Source organism: Gossypium arboreum, chromosome 4 (assembly GCF_025698485.1).
Source record: "Gossypium arboreum isolate Shixiya-1 chromosome 4, ASM2569848v2, whole genome shotgun sequence".
Classification (NCBI taxonomy): domain Eukaryota; kingdom Viridiplantae; phylum Streptophyta; class Magnoliopsida; order Malvales; family Malvaceae; genus Gossypium; species Gossypium arboreum.
In genome coordinates this window covers 65,557,282-65,578,336 of record NC_069073.1, presented here as the reverse complement: position 1 = coordinate 65,578,336, position 21,055 = coordinate 65,557,282, and the positions used below count along the sequence as shown (strand labels likewise).

General features: G+C 34.3%; 1 protein-coding gene across 2 annotated transcripts; it reads right to left on the bottom strand.

The window, feature by feature from the left end:
- Positions 1-1,646: 1,646 nt before the first annotated feature.
- LOC108458402 (uncharacterized) lies at positions 1,647-5,507 on the bottom strand. 2 transcript variants are annotated; one of them, XM_017757782.2, is made up of 6 exons: positions 5,215-5,499; positions 4,967-5,091; positions 4,784-4,880; positions 4,584-4,693; positions 4,044-4,118; positions 1,647-1,862 (listed from the first exon to the last, which is right to left on the bottom strand). In XM_017757782.2, exons 1-6 carry the CDS (start codon positions 5,282-5,284, stop codon positions 1,812-1,814), a joined length of 528 nt encoding a protein of 175 aa, XP_017613271.1. In that variant the 5' UTR covers positions 5,285-5,499; the 3' UTR covers positions 1,647-1,811. The 2 variants fall into 2 exon arrangements, with proteins under 2 accessions (XP_017613271.1, XP_017613272.1); XM_017757783.2 differs by lacking the exon at positions 4,044-4,118 and having other exon boundaries at positions 5,215-5,507.
- Between the last annotated feature and the right edge of the window lie 15,548 nt (positions 5,508-21,055).

Below are 21,055 nucleotides of genomic sequence, written 5' to 3'. Positions count from 1 at the left end.
TAAGTAACCAAAAGTTATATCACTCAGTTATTAACCAAAAGTTATCATTATGCATGGTGATTAGTTATATGTCTTATTGAAAGTTATGTCATTTGATTATTAATAAAGAGTCATAATTATTCAAACATACATCTAATGAATAGTTAAGTTTATCGGTAATAAATGTGACTATCCAAATAAGTATATTAGATTGTTATGTCTTTGTGAAGAGACATAAGAAATTCTATAAATAAGAGTAAACTTTCATTTCCGTGGCACAACCAAAAAACATAGAAACAAAGTTTTTTTTTTTATTCTTTCACCATCTTTTATATTCAAAGATTGTTTTATAAAGAATTACCGCAGAAAATTTTTATGGAATTTGATGTTCTTGTTATGCTCTACTTAATGCTTAGTGGGCTATTTCTGTCAATGCAAAACATTGACAGTCATTGGACTACATTATATCCTCAAAGTTCATTTGCGAATAATTCTTTTGCACCCAAAATATAAGTAGAGACAAATAAAGCTTTAAAAATAGTAGCGCGGTTACAAGCCTTGAAGCTTTCGTTTAATTTCTTATAAGATTATTTATCTCCATGCACTAGCAAAGTGGACTACAAGTCACCACCTAAATCGAAAAATGGCTCAATAAGGAGGGGATAAATAGAGAAGAAGCAAAAGACTTCTATACAAGACTTGTTTGCACTCTTTGATCCATTTGAAAACAGAGGAATAACCTCATTTTCAACAAAGTTATTCCTAATATGCTACGAGCCTTACACTATGCCAATAACTACTCCCATATCCTACGTGCTTACTACTCCATCTTCTCACACAATACAACAAGACAACTGGACATTGACTGGGTCATAAGCTTTGCCATTATGCACACACAACATAGCATGAAATTTGGAAGTGTAGTTGTCGCCTAGGACTCAAGATTATTGTAGCAAATTCATGGCAACAACAGCAGTCCAAGCTCGTTGCATCCTCATCAGATTGTCCCTCCTCGGACTTAAAGAACTTCAAATTCCCCAGTGCCTCAACAACAATAGTAAATGAAAAAACATAAATTATATCATGCCAGAACTACGCTGCATTAGAAACTTCAATCGCTCATCCTTGATATTAGCCAACTTCTCCAACAAGTGGAAGTCCAATTCAAGGCACAAAACGTGTCAAATATTGAAGCCCGAAAACTTACCGTACAAGCTCTATCCCGTTTGATTTCTTAATTGTCATTGTATAAAAAAAAAATTGATTCTTTTACATGTTTTGAATTGTTCAATCTAGATGCAATTAAACGACTCTCAAGCTAATTGAAGTAATCAATATGATTCACATCATATTGTATGTCCAAAAAGGATTCTATCAACCTTTATATAACTACTTTTTAAGTTAAAAATATGTCTTAGCTTGATTGATATTGATATTGTTATCTTTATAGAAGGACATGAGTTTAAACATGAGTTATGAATAATTTTATATATTTTATCAAAATAAATTCAAATATATGTTCAACTCTTAAGTAAGAGAATTAAACATGCTTAAGTGCACTCAAACTCACATCCTCTTGCACTGAACAATGCCAATACTAACCGGGTTAAAACTCAATCTAACTCTACTTTAGCATTTAAACAAAGCCCTAATGAATCAACTAAAGCTTTTAACTGTTTCAAATTTGATGGCATCCAAAAATATGTTTCATTGTTTTGAGAATATGTTTAGCTAGAAAAATAAAAAAGCATTTCAGTATCAATTTTTTGAAAAGAATCTACAACGTTGGCAATGCTAGGAAATCACTGTAGCAAAGAATGGCCACCCACAATTTAGTCCACCGGAACCTCAACTTCCATCTTCAAACCAGAGCTTCCGAGAATCTGCGAGAAGTGCAGTGAAATTGAATGACAATTTAAGAGCTTCTTAGACTCATTATACCAAATGAAAAAAACCTTATACACACCAAAAGAATGTAACGTAATAGATAGATCAAGAAAAAATGGCAGAAGATGTTAGCATTATCTTCTTGCAGAGTATTAGCATAGTAACATGATCACAAGATTATGAAAAGACTTAAAAGAAAGATGTTAGCATTATCTTCTTGCAGAGTATTACCATAGTAACATGATCACAAGATTATGAAAAGACTTAAAAGAAAGCAAAGTAAACTGCCACCAGACTGATCCTAAAAGCACTGATCATCTATGTAGAAGCTCCGATTACGCATGGTATGCCTTCTAGAAATAGTGAGAATATAATGCCAAAAACTAAAAGTAAAAGAAATTTGCTAGAAGTGCAAGAAAAATTGGATCTATTTCGGAAGTGCAAGAAAGCCACCGAGTAGGGATAAGCATACTATAATGCCAAAAACTAAAAGTAAAAGAAATTTGCTAGAAGTGCAAGAAAAATTGGATCTATTTCGGAAGTGCAAGAAAGCCACCGAGTAGGGATAAGCATACTATACAGTACATGCAGTTTTTGCATGAGCAGAATTAATTAAGACATTAACTAAAGTTGCCCTGTCATGTATCAGGCAATGATGTCCTCTCCCTCAAATTAAGTTTTTCCCTTGCACAGTACTCCAAATTTAGCTCACGTGACATTCGGATAAGACTAAAATTCAAATGCACTTTTGATTCATCAATAAACACAGATGGAGTTGTCAAGATATAATACCATAAATGATAAAACCTGACTTCAGCAGCTAGAAAATGTGCAGCGGTAGTTTGAATCTTCTCAACGATTGTTTTTTAAAGATCTTACTCCGAAGTTAGTTACACCAAACCAATAAATGCCTACATCTCACTTTCAGGGTTTGATGCATAAAATAGGCATCTAGAAAATACTGTTAGTCCCACATAGGCAGCTAGAAAAGCAGCGGAACTTAGAGTCTTCTCTTTCTTTTTTCTTTAAAAATATCTTAATCAGGGCTTGGTCAAATCAAACCAAGAAATCTCCACATCTTAATTTTGAGAGTTTGATGTATAGAATAGCCAAAAGAAATTGTCTAAGTGCCCCTCCTCCCCCTGCACACAAAGCTTTTCCAAACCTCCTTGTGTGGCACTGGAAAAAGTGCAAAACTAAAGAAACGAACACAGTTTAAAACACTAAGCCATGTTTTCTAACCGATCCATGATACTTCTATATATTCTTGTAATTTTGCTAGCTTGAGAATCTTGAACAGTGGATGGTGCCTCTTATTTCAACTGCTATCCACTTTCTTTGTCAACCAGATACTAGCTTTCAACTGGTAAACAAATTATATCATAGTTATAAAGAAAAGGTAAAGTACTACATTCCAAGGTGACCTGTAATGCTATCTCAAATACAGATTGACTTGATAACTCTAATGAACATCCCTATCTTGAATAAAAGAAAGCAAAGTTTTGCAATAATCTGGTGTACTCAATTCACTACCAACAAGAACTAAGCTATTCCTCACACTATCAAATAAGCTACATGCATCATATTGTGCACCTGAGCACTATATTCTCAATAAGCTAGTTAGATAAAGATGCTCTTTTATAGTCAACTACTCTATTCCTCACCACCATCAAAGAAGCTACATGCATCATATTGCGCAACTGAGTTCTAATAAACACTATATTCTCAATAAACTAGTAAAACTGATATGCTCTTTTATAGTTTCCATATATTTCCATTGGTCTGCCACAGCTCTTGACATTGGTATCCTCCATTAAATTGTATATTCTCTCAAAAGTTAACAAAAACTGATATGCTCCTAACTTAAAAAGGGGGATACAGGGGTCTAGTAGCTAAGCGTATTTATTTTGGAACTTGAACAGAGATATCTCCATAATGACTTAATCTATGAACAATCAATTCTAAGACTTTTCTCTAATATTAAATGGTGTAAAAGTTCAAGCAGTAAATTCTTCAACTGAACTATGTAAATATCAGGCTCTGAAAAAACTCTCTGCTTCAAACGTCTCTCCGTTTGCCTTAATATTATATTATTAGCCTTATAAACAAGTTATAACAAAATGAAACTATTCAAATGCTCAAAGCACCAAAATTATCACAAATAAAGCCAAGGGTACCTTTACAAAGTCTGACATAACTAATAGGGACTCCTTATTGTAACCTGCTTCCTCGAGAACTTTAGTCAAAACTTGCTGTACCAATTGTCAAACACAAAAGGCAAATTGAGAATAAAGCAAAAATATCTAAATATTCTAATTTCTAGTGACAAAAAGATTTAAAGTTACAACAATGCAGGTTTTATTTGTATCTGAGCAGAAGAAACATACTTTGCAGTCAGTAAAAAGAGGCATTTCTAATATCAAATCGACCTATGAGGATGAAGAAATGTAAGATTGTAACCCATTTTCTCCAACTACATCCACGCTTTTTTTCAACATTGATTTGTTTGATGATTGGTTACGTGAGGTAGTAAAGTGGCATGATACTTTAGATGATCATTTGTTTTAGAAAGTGAATTATCTCAAACTTATTCCTAGAAAATGCAGCTTATTAATATTTGGCAAGAACAACAGAGTGACACAAAAAACTCTTTCTTGTCCGGTTAACCAAGAAAAAGATGAACACTGAAAGAAAAATCAATAAAGAATTAAACTAACCTCCCTCTGCTGTTCAGATATGAATTGGCCAGTCAAATCATGCAAAACATCCAACATGTCGTTAACGGTTACTTTCCCATTGCCATCTGAATCATACACCTTGAATATAACTACAAATCAAATTTGCAAATTTCAGTTAAAAATTAAGTAAGAAATTAACTAAATTTTATATTAATTAAAAAAATTTAAGGAATCAGTACATTCAATTTTTTGTTGCACAGTAGCACGAGGACTAAATGCAGACAAAAACGCTACGAATTCCTTGAAATTCAATCCATCTAGCATCCTCAACAATCTCTGCATAGTTTTCCAAAAACATTTGACCCATAAAGAACCCCCAACAACGCACATTATAAAGAAAAGAAACGAACAAAAAAAAAAACCTGAGAGAGAGGATTAACAGCGAACTCAGGCACGGACAAAAACTCCTCGCCGGAGACGAAACCGCCGCCGTTTCGATCCAACTGACAGAATCTTTCATATAGAGAGACGATCTCCTGCTGCGAAACTGCAGATCATGAGGAAAAACAGACGAACACACAAATCAACGGCTGAGAAAGGATTAAGTAGTAGGGAGATGAAAGAGTGAAGAGCAAAATTAGGGACATGGATGGGATAGCGAGTCAATTACAGGCGTTGTTACAGTGTTGTTGTACTTCTTCGATGTCGTACTGAGTGAGCATGGAGGAAGTGTTTCCCATCGAATTTTCCGGTTATGATGCCAGAATTTGTGAAAGGTGGTAGTTACGTAGGTGGGTTGGGATTCACGAATATTCAACCACCTTTGTTCCCAGTAGAAAAGGGGAAGTAAGCGAAGGTAAATGCAGATATTCAAATCATAAAACAAAAGAGATTGAGTTGTTAAAAAAAAAAAGAGTCACTTCAGTTTTTATTCTCATGCGGTGAGGTTGAGTTTTCATCATTTTCTTTTTAATTTCATAATTTTTCACAATATGTCAATATTAAAGTAATTGAGTAAAGATGACACCTCGATTTGATCCATCGCAAATTAGTGTAGTAGATTAAACTAATTTTTGCATTTTAGGAGTTTGAAATTAAGTTTTTTTATTACGATTTAATTATGTTTTAGTAAGCTTTGTTAAATTTAGCAAAATGTGCAAAATAAGTATTTTATTGACCTTAGGGGCCGAATGAGGCTTAAGGGTGAGCTAATGAATTTTATAAGTGTGTAGGAGATTATTAAAAGGCATATTAAATGGATATTTGTCGCTATGTTGCAATATAGAGAGTAGAAGGAAGAAATCACAAAACTACCTTCGATGTCGTAATACAGTTTAACGGTGTCGCAACATACCCTTGAAAATACCACAAGGGGAGTATACTAACTCCTTTGTCGCGACATAGGCCCTGGTGTGTCACGACATCGACTCTGGATGGAATTAAACATGAGCCAGGGGGCGTTTTGGTCTGTACAATCAAACTTAAAGCTCGGGAACATCAGCTAACCTAGGGTTAAGACGACAACCATCTGAGATCTATAAATAGGCTTCTTTCTCACATGTAAAAGACACTATTCACTTAGCCTAGAATTAGTCTTTTAATTTTAGTTTAGTTTTCTCTTTTCTTAGGTTAGATTTATTTTCATTCGTTCTTGTTCTATTTTGAGAGATTTGAATTTGGAGACAATCAAACATTGTGGATTCGCCATCAATCTTAATACAATCAAGCTCTTTCGTAAACTCTATATTATAGATTTATTTAGCATGTTTTCTCTTTATATCGATTCTATATTCTCTATGGAAACCATAAAGAATTCACTACTCTATGGGGGATTAGCTAATAGAGGTATGATCTGTTAACTGATTTGTAGGGATACTCAATAGATCAACTATTTGGAAAAGGAAGAACATAAAACAAACCTTAGGCCTGACAACCTTAGGAAGTCATCAAGGTGGGAATTAACCAAAAATTGGTATTATCCATCTATAAACACATTCACCCCAAACCAGTCTAGACTGTGTGGCTGGAAGATAAATAGTCCCTGCCGACTCATTATTTGAGTGGAAGATCAGAAGATCCTGCTAGGATAATGACTAATTGATTGACGAGAAACCCGAAGTGACAGTTGATGGGGATTGCTGAAGCAAGCTAATCACCCATAATCAGATTTGATTATTTTTATTCTTCAATCTCTCGAATTTTTAGCTCTTTATGTTATTTTATTCTTCTTATTATAAAAGCCCTAAAAGCTCATTTTACTTTACTTTCGTACTATAACTCAATTAAATTACTAATTAGATCTTTTAGTGTTTAGGTTAAAATTGATCTAGCACTCGCCTCCCTTGGGTACAATCCTCAGAGTACTCACATATTCCGTTGTAACTATACTACAACTGGACCCGTATACACAATCGCCTCATTAATATATCTTTTATTATAGTATTCACACTCTAGCGGTCAAGTTGTTGGTGTCATTACCGGGGAGGCAACTTCACTAGTTTGATTTTAATTTTTGCATTCAGAAAGAAGAATTAAAAAATTTTTAGGTTATAGATACGATCTTTAATTTATTTAATTAACTAACTTTACTATTACTTATCTATTTTTCATAGGAAGACCTTAGTGCACAATATGAATTAAAACTACAGCTGTCATAATTAAAGGAGATCAATCAATAGGAGAAATAGATTATATATGGACAGACGATGAACTGGACTATGATGCCGATATTTACGAAGATGAAGATATGAAGACTAGGAGATATAGGAGAACCAACAATTACTAATGCTTAAATTTAGTCAACTCCGAGGAGAAACCCCAATTCTTTTCCAAGGTGATAACGACCACATGGGTATACGATCAGGAAGACATTGAGATGTATCGAGCCCAGGGTTGAACAAATTATAGGATGCGTTTAGAGAAGCTTGTGAGGGAAAGGAACTCCTAGACTATTACTCACTTCTACAACCAAAAAAAATACCCAGATAAGTTGAACGAGACAACAATAGGAGAAGGCACAGAGTTAGTAGGGGAAATAATGAATGAATCAAAGAACCAGATAAGTATGGAACTTATCGTTCCAACAATTTCGAGTTCTTACAATAAGGCTGAAACACAAGAACAACACAACATAGACTAACTAATAGAGACAATGGTAATCGTGGCTAATCTAGTGGAAGACTGTTTATCGATTCAGGGATTCATGGAGCATAATAAAAAGGAATTAGTAGTCCCAGCCAATAAGCCTGAAATAACCATCCTTTGCATGTATTTAGTTTTGAATCAGGCACCTTAAAAATTTGATGGTCTAGGAATTTTTTAGATACTGAACAGAACTGGAAAAATATATATAGACAGGACCTATGATCACTAGCTAGACCCAATCAAGTTGGTCAACTGATGAACACAAGCGTCAGGCTATAGGTATATCAAAATGTTCGATCATTACAAGGGCCAGTCAAGAGCATTATTTGGGAACAAATGAACAGGTTCAAAAGACCACAAATTCAGAATGCAAGTGAGAAAGTTCAAAATTTTTTGCCAATCATTATCTCAAGTACTCCTGATCGGTGAGATGGGCAAAAACACAATGAGCGACGAGTATGAACCACAATTCTCAACCTTCTTATGAAGCAAAAATGCTAAACAAAGATTAAATTGGTTGCATGATTATCTGATACTGTAAATAATCAAACAGTTATGATATGTGGAAGGAGTTGTCAGTCATCCAGGCAGGACGAAAAGGCAAGTTTAGAGAAAGAGACAATCGTAGACGAATAGAATGGCGCGATGGGTGTTGGACTAATACAAATAGAAACAATTTACAAGGAGCACCTCAGTGTATATTGACTGAGCTGACAGATGAGTTCGACAGCAAGACCTAACATTTTTATGTAGAGATTCTTACTAACTATATAAATTGTATACTTCGCTAACCAATTTCTTAAAATGTCATAGGTAGAGTAAATATAGGATTAACACACGCTTGAAACACTCTGAAGATCAAAAAATTTGGAAAAAAAACGATTTTAACGTTGTGACATGGACATTTCGTGTCACGACATCGCAACCAATAACAAAGAATTTCAAAAATTACATCAATGTCGCGACATGGAAGAAAATTTTCCAAAATTTTAAAACTATAGGGTGTGTCATGACATCGTACCCCGGTTCACGACATTAGCAAATTGCTAAGGATGTCTCGACACAAAACCCCTGTGCCGCAACATCATTGCAATTTTCTGCAAGGTCAACCCAACCCAATTGCAGAACCCAATTTTTTAACTCTTAAAATACCTAGATTTTTACCCCCAAAACCAATAGTTTTAAGCATAAAAAAATCCTTTTAAGTTAACCTAACCTAGTTTTAATACCCCAAATCTTCCAAAACTTCTCTAAAACCTCTAATTTTAAAACCCCATTTTTCCACTAAATACGTAGATTTCAACCCTTTATCCCCAATTCCAAAGGCATCATTAGAGGAAACTGTCAACAACGAATCAAAGAAGGATCACACACCAGCTCAAAGGTGATTGAGGTTAAGTATTTTCAACTATATTTTATTGTTCTATTGATCATTGCTTATATATATTTTTGCTAGAAACTTAAGATGCCTCCTAGAAAAAGTAAGAAAGCTACAGTTCCACAAACTCAAGCAGTGTCAAACCTTGAGAAATTTGAGAATCTAAAAATAGAAAAATATTTTCTTGAGTTACAAGGTCGACCTTTTGATGTGATCCGACTCGGGTGATGGAGTCGGATTCACGTAGTTGCCCGATCATAGACGAGAAGATTCGTTCGTGCCTTGGTCTTGGAAGTAGAAGTTGGATGGATAGGTTTGATTAAAGCAGAAGGGGTTCAAAGAAGTGAAAAGGGTAGTGATAGATTCGGCTAAGGAAACAAAGATGGACGTTGGATAGGTAGTTCGGGTTTGGTGATAACAAGAAAGAAATTCGAAAGATGGGGATGGATTAACGAACTTAACGTTAGGAATGATTCTACACTAAAAAGTGTCACCCCAGTTCCTATATTGTTAAGGTGGATAAATGGAATAGAAGGATAGGTGAACGCCACACCAAAGATGATGATAAGTTCAAACAAGATCGATAGACGCCACTAGCACAAACTAGATAAGTCTTCGAAACTTGTACGAGATATGAGAGGAAGCAACCTCACAAGAACAATGTTCATTCAATAATTTAAAAAAAGTCCTTTTACAAAGAAATGAGTAAACTATTTATAGTTTAACATGTGTAGCCGAATGGACAAATTAGCTAGCTTAAAGACTAAGTAAATTCGGCTAGGAATCAACTAGAATAATCTAGAACAAGTTATTTAATTTGCTAAGTCTTGATTCAGCTGAATGGGAATGTATTGGACAGCTTCATGCTTAAGCAAATGTACTTGGATGAAGGTGAAGCCTTGGAAGCTCAATGGTTTGTCTAGGTTCAGCCATGGGGTGCATGAAGCTTCCAAAATGTGTCTCTTGGCTGAATAGGTGCATAGAAACTCCAAAAGTTCTCCCACATACATTCGGCTATGCGTGGAACTTGGAAGGGAGCTTGAATCTGGCCGTACATGAACTTGCATTAAATGCTCTCTATTCATGCATGTGTGCCGTCCAAAGTGGATGTATCTTCCAATCCAAATGTATGCAATTAATCTTCCATGAACATGAACATAATTCCTCCAAGCATTGAACCGAACCATGCATGAATCTTCTCATTCATTGAACAAACCCGTACATGCACCTAGCCTTTAATGTATCTCCACATTCGGCTGAACCTACAAAGACATGAACACATTTAATTATATCATTTAATCATAATTAAACAGCAACTAACAACGTAAATAACAACTAACTAATTTCAGACACATTAAATTAAAATTAACTAGCATATTGAATTCGACTAGCTCAAATAAACAAAAATAATTAATAAACTAATTTGAGCTAGGGAATTCTGCATGAGCTGTAGCAAATTAAGTTAAAACAAATTTAAAACTTATTTTATTGAAATAGAATAAGAAACGAGCTGGAAGGAAGCTAAAACGAGCTAAAACGAGCTGAAACAAGCTCAAGTGAGCTGGTTGGAGCTGAATTGAGCTGGGGGAGCTGGAGAGGAGCTGAAGTCGGCTTGCAAAAGAGTGCATTGAGTCTTTAAAGAGTTGTCCATAGCATCTCCAACGTCAAGGGGCTTGATCTCATCCCAAATGCGCATCAACAAAGCTGTTAAAGCTTTTTGAAGTCGCTTGGTACAAGCTCGAGTCATGGGACCTTTTGGCAGCTCAATAGGATCTTGACTTGCACTTGAGGGAACCCCGGGCGTGCATACATCATTCCCCCCATCTTCAAAGCGACTTGTCCTCAAGTTGAGCCAGTTGTTCACATCAAAGCATTCATCATTATAAGACCCTTGGTGGCTGATTGGAATAGAGTGGCTCACAAAGACCTAATTCACATACACAGCTTAAAAAGACAAAGTATTAGTCACATGTCCTTCCTCCTTTTGGATAGGCCATTTCAAAGTCTCAACAATAAAATAAATAAGAAGATTAGGGACACACTGAATTGAGAACATACAATCTCGCTCCAGTTTCTTAATCAAACTTTGGCAATTAAACCAATGCCGGGATCAAAAATAAAAAGGGGTCTCACCTTATCATGATGAAGCAAGAAATTTGTCGATGACAACCAATCAGAATCACAAGTCCTTTGAAGATTATTACCTCGGAAAACAACATTGTAGGACTCAAATTTTTCATACAATGATATGGAATAATATTCACCGGGATCAAAGATGAAATTTTCTCTTACCATTTCTTACTGACTTACATATTTCTTTGCTGGCAGCATGGTAGGAAAACAAAACAAATTAAAGTTATAAGCATGCACATCATGTAAACAACTCTTCATGCCTCCATTTACAACAAAATCCACAATCTGAGAGTAAGAGTTAACCAAAACAGAATAAGAAGGTCTTTTGGAAGCTATGTCGCTAACAACTTTCTCAACAACATGCAACTTCGATTGCCTTAATTCAAAAACATCAATAAGTCTTACCTTTTCATGATGAGTCAAGAATTCTATAACCAGCAACATAGAATGAACAAGGAACAATTTTAAGTTATAATCAGAATCTTTAAATTTCACTTCTTTAGTCAAAGGCCAAGCAACAAATAAACATAAATTATTCGCACAAAAGTTAGGATGCTTGAGTTCCCCATATATCGAACCAAAATAACAATTTCTAGGTTTGAACACACGAGCTTGGTCACTCGATTCAACATGCAACAAGAGTTTCTTGATTTCCAATGTCCCACTCATGTTAATCAAAGAAGATATGATCAAACAACCAATCAAACAATCATAAAGCTCAAGTCTCACTCGAACAAACTTACACAAGCATGCAGAATTTTCACAACAAAGCAAAAACGTTACACCACCATTACAATCAAATGAACTAGGCATTTTACAAGTCAACGTTTTATCACACAAATGAATCAAAGGAAAATTAGACATGCACATTTTTAAACATTCATATGTCTCAATTCTCATCCATACATTATCACCAAAATCAAGTAAACAGAAAGGTTTATATAGCTCATTATCTTGCATAACCAATCCTTGCGATTGCTGATTAATGATTACTTCACCAACATACACATCAACAATACATACTTTATGAGTAACGTTTTTGTTATCAATACTTGAAACAAACAAATCATTACTAATCAAGAAAGAATAATCAACCATGCCATGGTACAAGTGCTTTTCAAAACCCAAAATATTAATAAATTTTTCGTCAACAATCAAATGAGGCTGATGTGTTTTAAAAACTTCAAAACTCATATATTGCTTACCATTTGGCAAAGGCGAACGAGGATCATTGAAAATGTTACCTCTTTTAGTCAACGTAAACCTTTTCTCCTCAGAAAGGTATTGAAGTCGAAATTCTTTGCTTGGATCTTCAGAAACCTGAAATGGAACAACACGAGGAAATATCACGTGTAGGTTAGTAGGAACACTCCTCACTTTTTCTTGCTCTTCTTTTTATTTTCTTTCTTTTTCTTTTTTTTCTTTTACTATTTTTGCATTCTTTTTTCTCATTTTTCTTTTCTTTTTCTTTTTTGTTTTCTTTTCTTTATTTTTCATATACATTCTTTTCTTTTTCTCTTAATTGGTTTACAACAGACTTCATTCTCATTTGATCCTCGAAAACTTGTTTTGGCGTCAACGGAGCCAAAGTGATATTATTTCATTGATACTTGAATGTATACCAGTTGGTATACCCATCATGGGTGACTCTTCGATCGTATTGCCATAGCCTCTCAAGCAATAGATACCCCGCGTGTATGGGAACAATATCACAAAGTACCTCGTCCTCGTATTTACCGATTGAAAAAGAAACAAGTACTTGTTTGGTTACCTTGATTTCACCACCATCATTGAGCCATTGGAGTTTGTAGGGACTCAGATGTTTGGTGGTGGTCAAGCCTAGTTTCTCTACCATTAAAGTACTTGCCACGTTGGTACAGCTTCCACCATCGATGATCAAGCTACAAACTTTCCCTTGAACTTGACATCGGGAATGGAAGATATTCTCCCGTTGTTGTTCATTTTCAAGACTTTGAATACTAAGGCTTCTTTTGATAACGAGAAGCTTTCTGGCATGACCCATGTTAAATGACAAGAATAATTAAAATCCCCACCACAAACCTCACTATTTCACTCAGAAAGAAATAAGTGCACTCCACTCGTGTTCTCGCTCGTTTAGGCTTTTTCAAACTCTTGAATACTCTCACACTCTTTAGCCTTTTACCAGTCAAACTTACTCTCGTAACCTCATATTTTGTTTCGTTGACTCGTCTTGGTACTTTGGGTCGGCTTCAAAATGGTTACAAGGGATAAGATGTATGGGTGTACGGGTAGGCTAAAAAGAAAATTTTTAATGTAGTGTGGCATTTTGGAATGGGGGGTTACAAAGTTGATGAAACGAATATTTTGATGATCAGAACAAAATGGTAGAAACAGTAGTGAAGAATTTGAGCACTTCACTTTTTTTTTTAAATTTCGCATTTCCTCTTCTTTTTTTTTAACTTCAAAACAACACTATTACAATGGATAAACTTCAAATACAACTTGATAATTTTTTTTTAAATTCAATTTTTTTTCACAATGAACCTATTTCGATCTTGATACGAACATCGACGCTCCTCGTTTTACAAGCTTTGATACCAAATGATGTGATCTGGCTCAGTTGATGGAGTCGAATTCACGTAGTTTCCCGATTGTAGACAAGAAGAGTCGTTCGTGCCTCGGTCTTGGAAGTAGAAGTTGGATGGATAGGTTTGATTAAAGCGGAAGGGGTTCAAAGAAGTGAAAAGGGTTGTGATAGGTTCGGCTAAAGAAACAAAGATGGAGTTGGATAGGTAGTTCGGGTTTGGTAATAACAAGAAAGAAATTCGAAAGATGGGGATGGATTAACAAACTTAACGTCAGAAATGATTCAACACTAAAAAGTGTCACCCCGATTCCTATATTGTTAAGGTGGATAAATGGAATAGAAAGATAGGTGAACGCCACACCAAAGATGGTGATAAGTTCAAACAAGACCGGTAGGCGCCACTAGCACAAATTAGATAAGTCTTCGAAACTTGTACGAGATATGAGAGGAAGCAACCTCACAAGAACAATGTTCATTCAATAATTTGGCAAAAGTCTTTTTACAAAGAAATGAGTAAACTATTTATAGTTTAACATGTGTAGCCGAATGGACAAATTAGCTAGCTTAAAGACTAAGTAAATTTGGCTAAGAATCAACTATAATAATCTAGAACAAGTTATTTAATTTGCTAAGTCTTGATTCGGCTAAATGGGAATGTATTGGGCAGCTTCCTGCTTAAGCAAATGTACTTGGATGAAGGTGAAGCCTTGGAAGCTCAATGGTTTGTCTAGGCTCAGCCATGGGGTGCATGAAGCTTCCAAGATGTGTCTCTTGGCCGAATAGGTGCATAGAAACTCCAAAAGTTCTCCCACATACATTCGGTTATGCATGGAACTTGAAAGGGAGCTTGAATTTGGCCGTACATAAACTTGCATTAAATACTCTCCATTCATGCAAGTGTGCCGTCCAAAGTGGATGTATCTTCCAATCCAAATGTATGCAATTAATCTTCTATGAACATGAACATAATTCCTCCAAGCATTGAACCGAACCATGCATGAATCTTCTCATTCATTGAACAAACCCGTACATGCACCTAGCCTTTAATGTATCTCCACATTCGGCTGAACCTACAAAGATATGAACACATTTAATTATATCATTTAATCATAATTAAATAGTAACTAACAACCTAAATAAAAACTAACTAATTTCGGACACATTAAATTAAAATTAACTAGCATATTAAATACGACTAACTCAAATAAACAAAAACAATTAATGAACTAATTTAAGCTAGGAAATTCGGCATGAGCTGTAGCAAATTAAGTTAAAACAAATTTAAAACTTAGTTTATTGAAATAGAATAAGAAACGAGCTGGAAGGAAGCTAAAACGAGCTCAAACGAGCTGAAGCAAGCTCAAGTGAGCTGGTTGGAGCTGAATTGAGCTGGGGGAGCTGGAGAGGAGCTGAAGTCGGTTTGCAAAAGAGTGCATTGAGTCTTTAAAGAGTTGTCCATAGCATCTCCAACATCAAGGGGCTTGATCTCATCCCAAATGCGTATCAACAAAGCTGTTAAAGCTTCTTGAATTCGCTTGGTACGAGCTCGAGTCATGGGACCTTTTGGCATCTTGATAGGATCTTGATTTGCACTTGAGGGAGCCCCAGGTGTGCATACATCACCTTTAATCCAAGAACGAGGTTTCAAACCTTCAATGATTTTGTGTAATAAAATGTAGACTTTGGTCAGATACCATAGTTGGGAGCAATTATGCATCACCCTAAGGAAACTACGGTGGCCTCGGTAGTACAAGAGTTTCACTCTTCCTTTAGAGACCAAGAAATACGAAAAAAATAAATTGGAACTCTATAATAGTGAGAGTTTAAGAGGTGACAATCACTGCTAGGGAGATATGTGAGTTCTACAATGCACCTTTCTATGACAAAGGCTTCCTCAGTAGCATCGATTTTGATAAATTAAGAATATAGATATGGAAAATGTTATTAAGTACTTAACTCATGGTAGAGGTACATGGAAATATATACCAAATACGGAGTTGCCAACTAATTTCAATCAAGCAATAATGTTCCCAGTTGCAAAAATGTGGATGTAGTTCATCGACACTAGAATTGTGCCCGTTCCAAATGTTTCTAATGTTAATACTTTTTGAGCTATTTTGTTATATGTCATTTTACAACGCAATCGTATTTGTGTGGCCAAATGGATTTACCAAGAAATTAGGCGATGCGCGGATAGCCAAAAAACTAGAATCTTCTTTCCTCATTTTGTGACAGAATTGTGTCACTGAGCAGTAGTTCTCATGGGCTGGAATGAACAGTTCATGAAACCAACGAAATGCATAATTGGAGATTCACTATATACCCAATATGTCGAGCTTCAAAGTAAATAAATTATGAATTTAAATTAGATGAGGAAAGAAAATATGCATGTCTCAGTTTCACTTAAGTGAAAAAAGAAGCCAATGGCTCGAAGAGCAACCAGTAGGAGCATGGAGGAAAAACTCCGATGGAAATGAGGCAAGCACTAAATTAGGGTGATGAAGAGGATTGAGTTTTATTTTTGATACTTTTAAATGACTTGTATTAAATTTTAGATAATTTTAATTTAACTTTGTAGGAGTAGGATTAATAGTAGGTTGTTTGTTATGTTGCATTTAAATTTTCTATGTAGGAACCCAGCACGAAGGAGACACGAACAATTCGAGCTTTACACGATTAAAGGAAGAAACACCCACCATTAGAGTAGAAGTGATAACGATCAACCAGGTAACTTTTTTCCTTATCTTTTTATGGGCAGCAGGAACCCCGAATGGGGTTTTGCCCCTTGAACCCTTTGCGTAGGCGATATTAATTATAAGGACAATTTTACAATTCACATTAACAACCGATTAAATAAATACATATTATATGTTGTTACCTATGATTGATATGCACGGTGTTTGAAATGCATGGTTATAGCCTAATATCCTATTTAATTTATAATTTAAAAATATTGTAATTTTATAAATATGGCCTGCGTGTCGTGCTTTTCTATTTTTCCCTTTATTTCTCTTCTCATCCCACTCCCTCGTATGTAAAATGAGTTTCTATAATTGTAAATTATACGAGCTGCTGCAGACTAAAAGAGTTGAAGGTTGGGCTACTTAAAGTGAGAAAAAAGCTTGTGAAGTGACTTACACCCTTAAGATTCCTTTTGGTTCCCCCACTGGCTTGGGAGGGACCACCTTAGTTTTATGGGCTATAACTATTGCATTTATTTACTGCTTTATATTATTCATATTTGTGATACAATGGATGATATGTTAGCCTTATGTTGTAGTATATTAATACAACCAACTTCAATAAATAAATAAAATGGATTTTAACATTAATGGTGAGATAAAATTATTTAAAAACCCCTCAATAAAATATTAAGTTAAGGTTGGCTTCCAATATTTACCCTCGTTAAAGCCTCGATCAATACAACATGGGTTCTTCTAAAGCAAAATACTTTTATCTATCTTGGTTAAGCATGAATAATAAGCAAGTGATATTCGCCGATTATAATATTGGTTAATAACTTAACTATGTTACTCTAATAGGATTAGAAACCTAGAGGCAAGAAATTTGGATGATAATGAGATGATTGGAACAAGAGTTGATCACCAAATAAAAAGTTACATAGGATGTAATTAGCAAATGTTGCTTACTTAAATAACCATAATCTTGAGAGAAAAGCCAAAGTTGACTTAAGAGGAGGTGAAATATGGATCTTTACCCACTAGAAAACTATAGAGAAATGATTTTTCGAAATTAATATATGAAGGTTATTAATTTTAAATAAAATAGTGAGAGCATAATTTAATAAAGTTCTTTTAAATGTTCATAATAAACTTGGTCAATTTACTCATAAGCATGTTTTATTATTGTAGATTTATTATGGAAAACAATATAAACTCTTTATCATTGTGATTTGTCCTTGAGAAGGACATGTTGAATGGCTTTAACTTCCTTGGATGGTTCCTTAACTTGAGGATTGTCCTCAAACAAGAACGATAATTATATGTCATTAAAGAACTCGTTGCTTATGAACCAACAACTAATGCCTCTAAAGCTGACAAAGACGCTTATAAGAAGCTTAAAGACCAATCATGAGAGGATTGTAATCGTATACTCATTTTACCTTGTTTGTTAATATAAAAGCATTGCCATTATTATTTTAGTTTCTTTTTCTGTGTGTATAAATAAACTAGCTAATAATAAAGTCCTTATTATTGTGGGTTTGGATAATGATAATGCATTGAGACTAATGTGTAGTTGATTGATAACAAAGTGTTGCCATTGACATAGGGATGTCAAAATCAATACATGAGTATGTGTTAGAGAACAACATACTGGACTGACCTGCCATAAATATGTTTCTTAGATTGTTATGTAATAGCGACAAATATTACTCATTGTGATAACTATATATATATGATCCTCAGACTTGAGATCATCATTGTCTCAACATCGTGAGTCATATATTTTGATACAGTCAAACATAGGTTGTACTATAAAGACTGAAGTTGGATATATCATAATCATGTAGAAAGATATCATTGATCAAGATAGAATTTATCCTTCCTACATAATGGGAGCAATATCTTAGGCATCTTGATTAAGCGAGACTAGAAATGCATGGTCATACTCGAATAAGTTGATATGAGATATCACACTTATTTGTTTATTGTAGTCTACTAAAAAAATCAAGAAATATGAGATTGGACTAAACAAGTGTGACTATTCCATGACCTGTGTCCAATCTAAATATTAAGGATAAAATGATATAATATATGAAAATATTATCACAGAAAGGTTATGTCGAATCACGACTTCTTGTAACTTGGGTAGCAATGTGCATTGCTAGATGCCAAAATTAATGTATGAATTTGATTCATACAAAATAGAGACTGTTGTATATTTTGACACAAATAGAGAACATAGATAAAAAAAATTAACATATGAATTTGATTCATACAAAATATTAATTATATATATTTTACCAAAATTATTGATATAAAAAATATAATAATTTCGGTCAAAATATAAAAGGACATGGAAAGTGATATTATTTTGGAAAGAATATAATCTTTTTCCTAATTTTCCATTTATTTCTCAAATAATTAGGGAATAGTCCCATTTTTATTTTCTGATATATGATATTAAATTAAATAAAAGGAAATTAATCCCTTAGTGTGTTAGGGTTACCAAAAAACAAAAATAAAAAGGTCTAGCAGTTGTTCTTGAAAATTCTCTCTGAAGAGTTCAAGATAATTTTATTGTTTGTTATTTGACTGGGTAGATTACGTAGAGGCCGAGACGTTATTGTTACGGCTTGGAATAGACATCTTCAAAAGGGAACCTATCAACAACGTTATTCATTGCTTTTCAATTTTGAAAGGTATATTTTCAACTCTTTTTTCAACCCGATTCGTTCCTCGTACATGGATACTTAGTTGACGATCACCGGAATAATTTTCAACCCTATCAACAACAAGGCGTACCGACGATCCAAAACATATAAGTGTGATATCTCATATCAACTTATTCAAGCATGGCCAGTATTTCTAGTATCATTCCATCAAGAGGCCTAAGATATTGCTCTCATTATGTAGAAGACACAAAGCCTATCTTGATCAATCATATCTCTTTACACAGATTGCGACATACTCAACATGAGTTTTTATAGTATAACCTGTTATGGTATATGTTTGACTATGTCAAAATATACAACTCACTATGTTGGGACAATGGTGATCTCAAGTTGGAGGATCATATATAAAGTTATCACTATGAGTAATGTTGTGACCATTACATAATAATCCAAGAACCATACTCTAAATTATATAGATTTTTAGAGCACCTTTTTACTTAGAATTTATGCAAATCTCGAGTTTTTTGACAACTAATTATATGTTTTTAGTACATATTGAGAATGTTGGCAGAATTAAAGCAATATTATAATTTTTGAGTAACATAATTCTATTCTATGTTCTTGCATTTTCAAATTTCATAATTTGTGCTACAATTGTTGGAGCTTGGTGCACTAATTTGTTCGATGTTCGAAGTGCTAGTATGGGTGACACATGCATATGAGCTGAAATAATCAGCATGAGACAGCAAAATAAGGCATTTGGACTCAATAAAATTATTTTAACCCAACTTGGAAGTGGGTTGTTGAAAAGAACAAGTTTGCTTTCTACATTGAAGCCCAAACCGTCCATCAAGGGGGAAAGAAGCCCAAATTTGGAAATGACTTGATAGAGCAACCCAATCAAATTTGGAATAATTATTTGAAGGTCCTTACATGTGTAATATCTCAAATTAGCCCCAGTCAAACCTTATAGTTGTCGTCCAACCTATGCCACAAATCAAGCAAGAATCAAGCTTGAATCATGAAAAAATCAACCCCTCTCTCCATGAAATATGGTTGGCCATGCATTAAAGTTTTCTAAAGGATGTTCATGCTATTTTTTGAAAACTTCCAAGCCTTCCCTCATGTATAAATATCATCCTCATTCACCTCTCAAATCATTCCTCATCCCATAATTCATTCATTCAATCAGTCATTCATTCTCTTTTCTCCCACGCCTAGTTTTCCATTCCCTCTTCATTTTCTCATCCTTTCTTTGAGAGTTCTTATGGCAAGAATTTCTTGAGAGAAAACCTCTATTGGTCAACCACCTTGAGGAGTAATTTGCATTCGAGCAACAATGAAAATCAGAGAAAACCACCACGAATAGTTCTCAGGAAATCACTGAATTCATCTTAAAGTTTCTTCTTCCTTTTTCTTTAAATTGCTCTTAGTTTATAACATGATTTCAAATTATTTGATTGCCTTTTCATTAATAATAATGACTTAAATTTGTTTTGGCTAGAATGATTGCAATGCCTTAATCTGATTCGATTTATTCAATTCATGTTTATATTGTTCTGTCTCAATTATTTATTCTTCCAATTAAAATCATTCATGTTGTTCATGCATTAAGATATTTGACTGCATTAGAATTAATTGTTTAATTCGAACCAAATGGTGGTGGTTAATGGACATTATAATTGGAAGATGCATGCTTAATTTATATCCAAGCAAGAATGAATTAAAGGTTCATAATAATTCCAAAAGAACACTATTACCTTGCATAACTTTAGATTTATGTAATTAAATTGTTTCAAACCTAACCTGTCCCTGTTACATTGCATAAATTCTAAGGAATCCTTAGTTAAACGGTGATAGAGAAATATGCACATTTTTCTAAGTGGTGAATCTAAGATCTCGAAAGAGCTTTTGATTTAGATTCCAAGTTC

Coding starts and splice junctions, on each gene's coding strand:
- LOC108458402 (XM_017757782.2), bottom strand. CDS start 5,284: ATGGGAAACACTTCCTCCATGCTCACTCAGTACGACATCGAAGAAGTA. Junction 5,092..5,214: donor ACAACACTGTAACAACGCCT/GTAATTGACTCG, acceptor CATGATCTGCAG/TTTCGCAGCAGGAGATCGTC. Junction 4,119..4,583: donor TATCTGAACAGCAGAGGGAG/GTTAGTTTAATT, acceptor CAATTGGTACAG/CAAGTTTTGACTAAAGTTCT.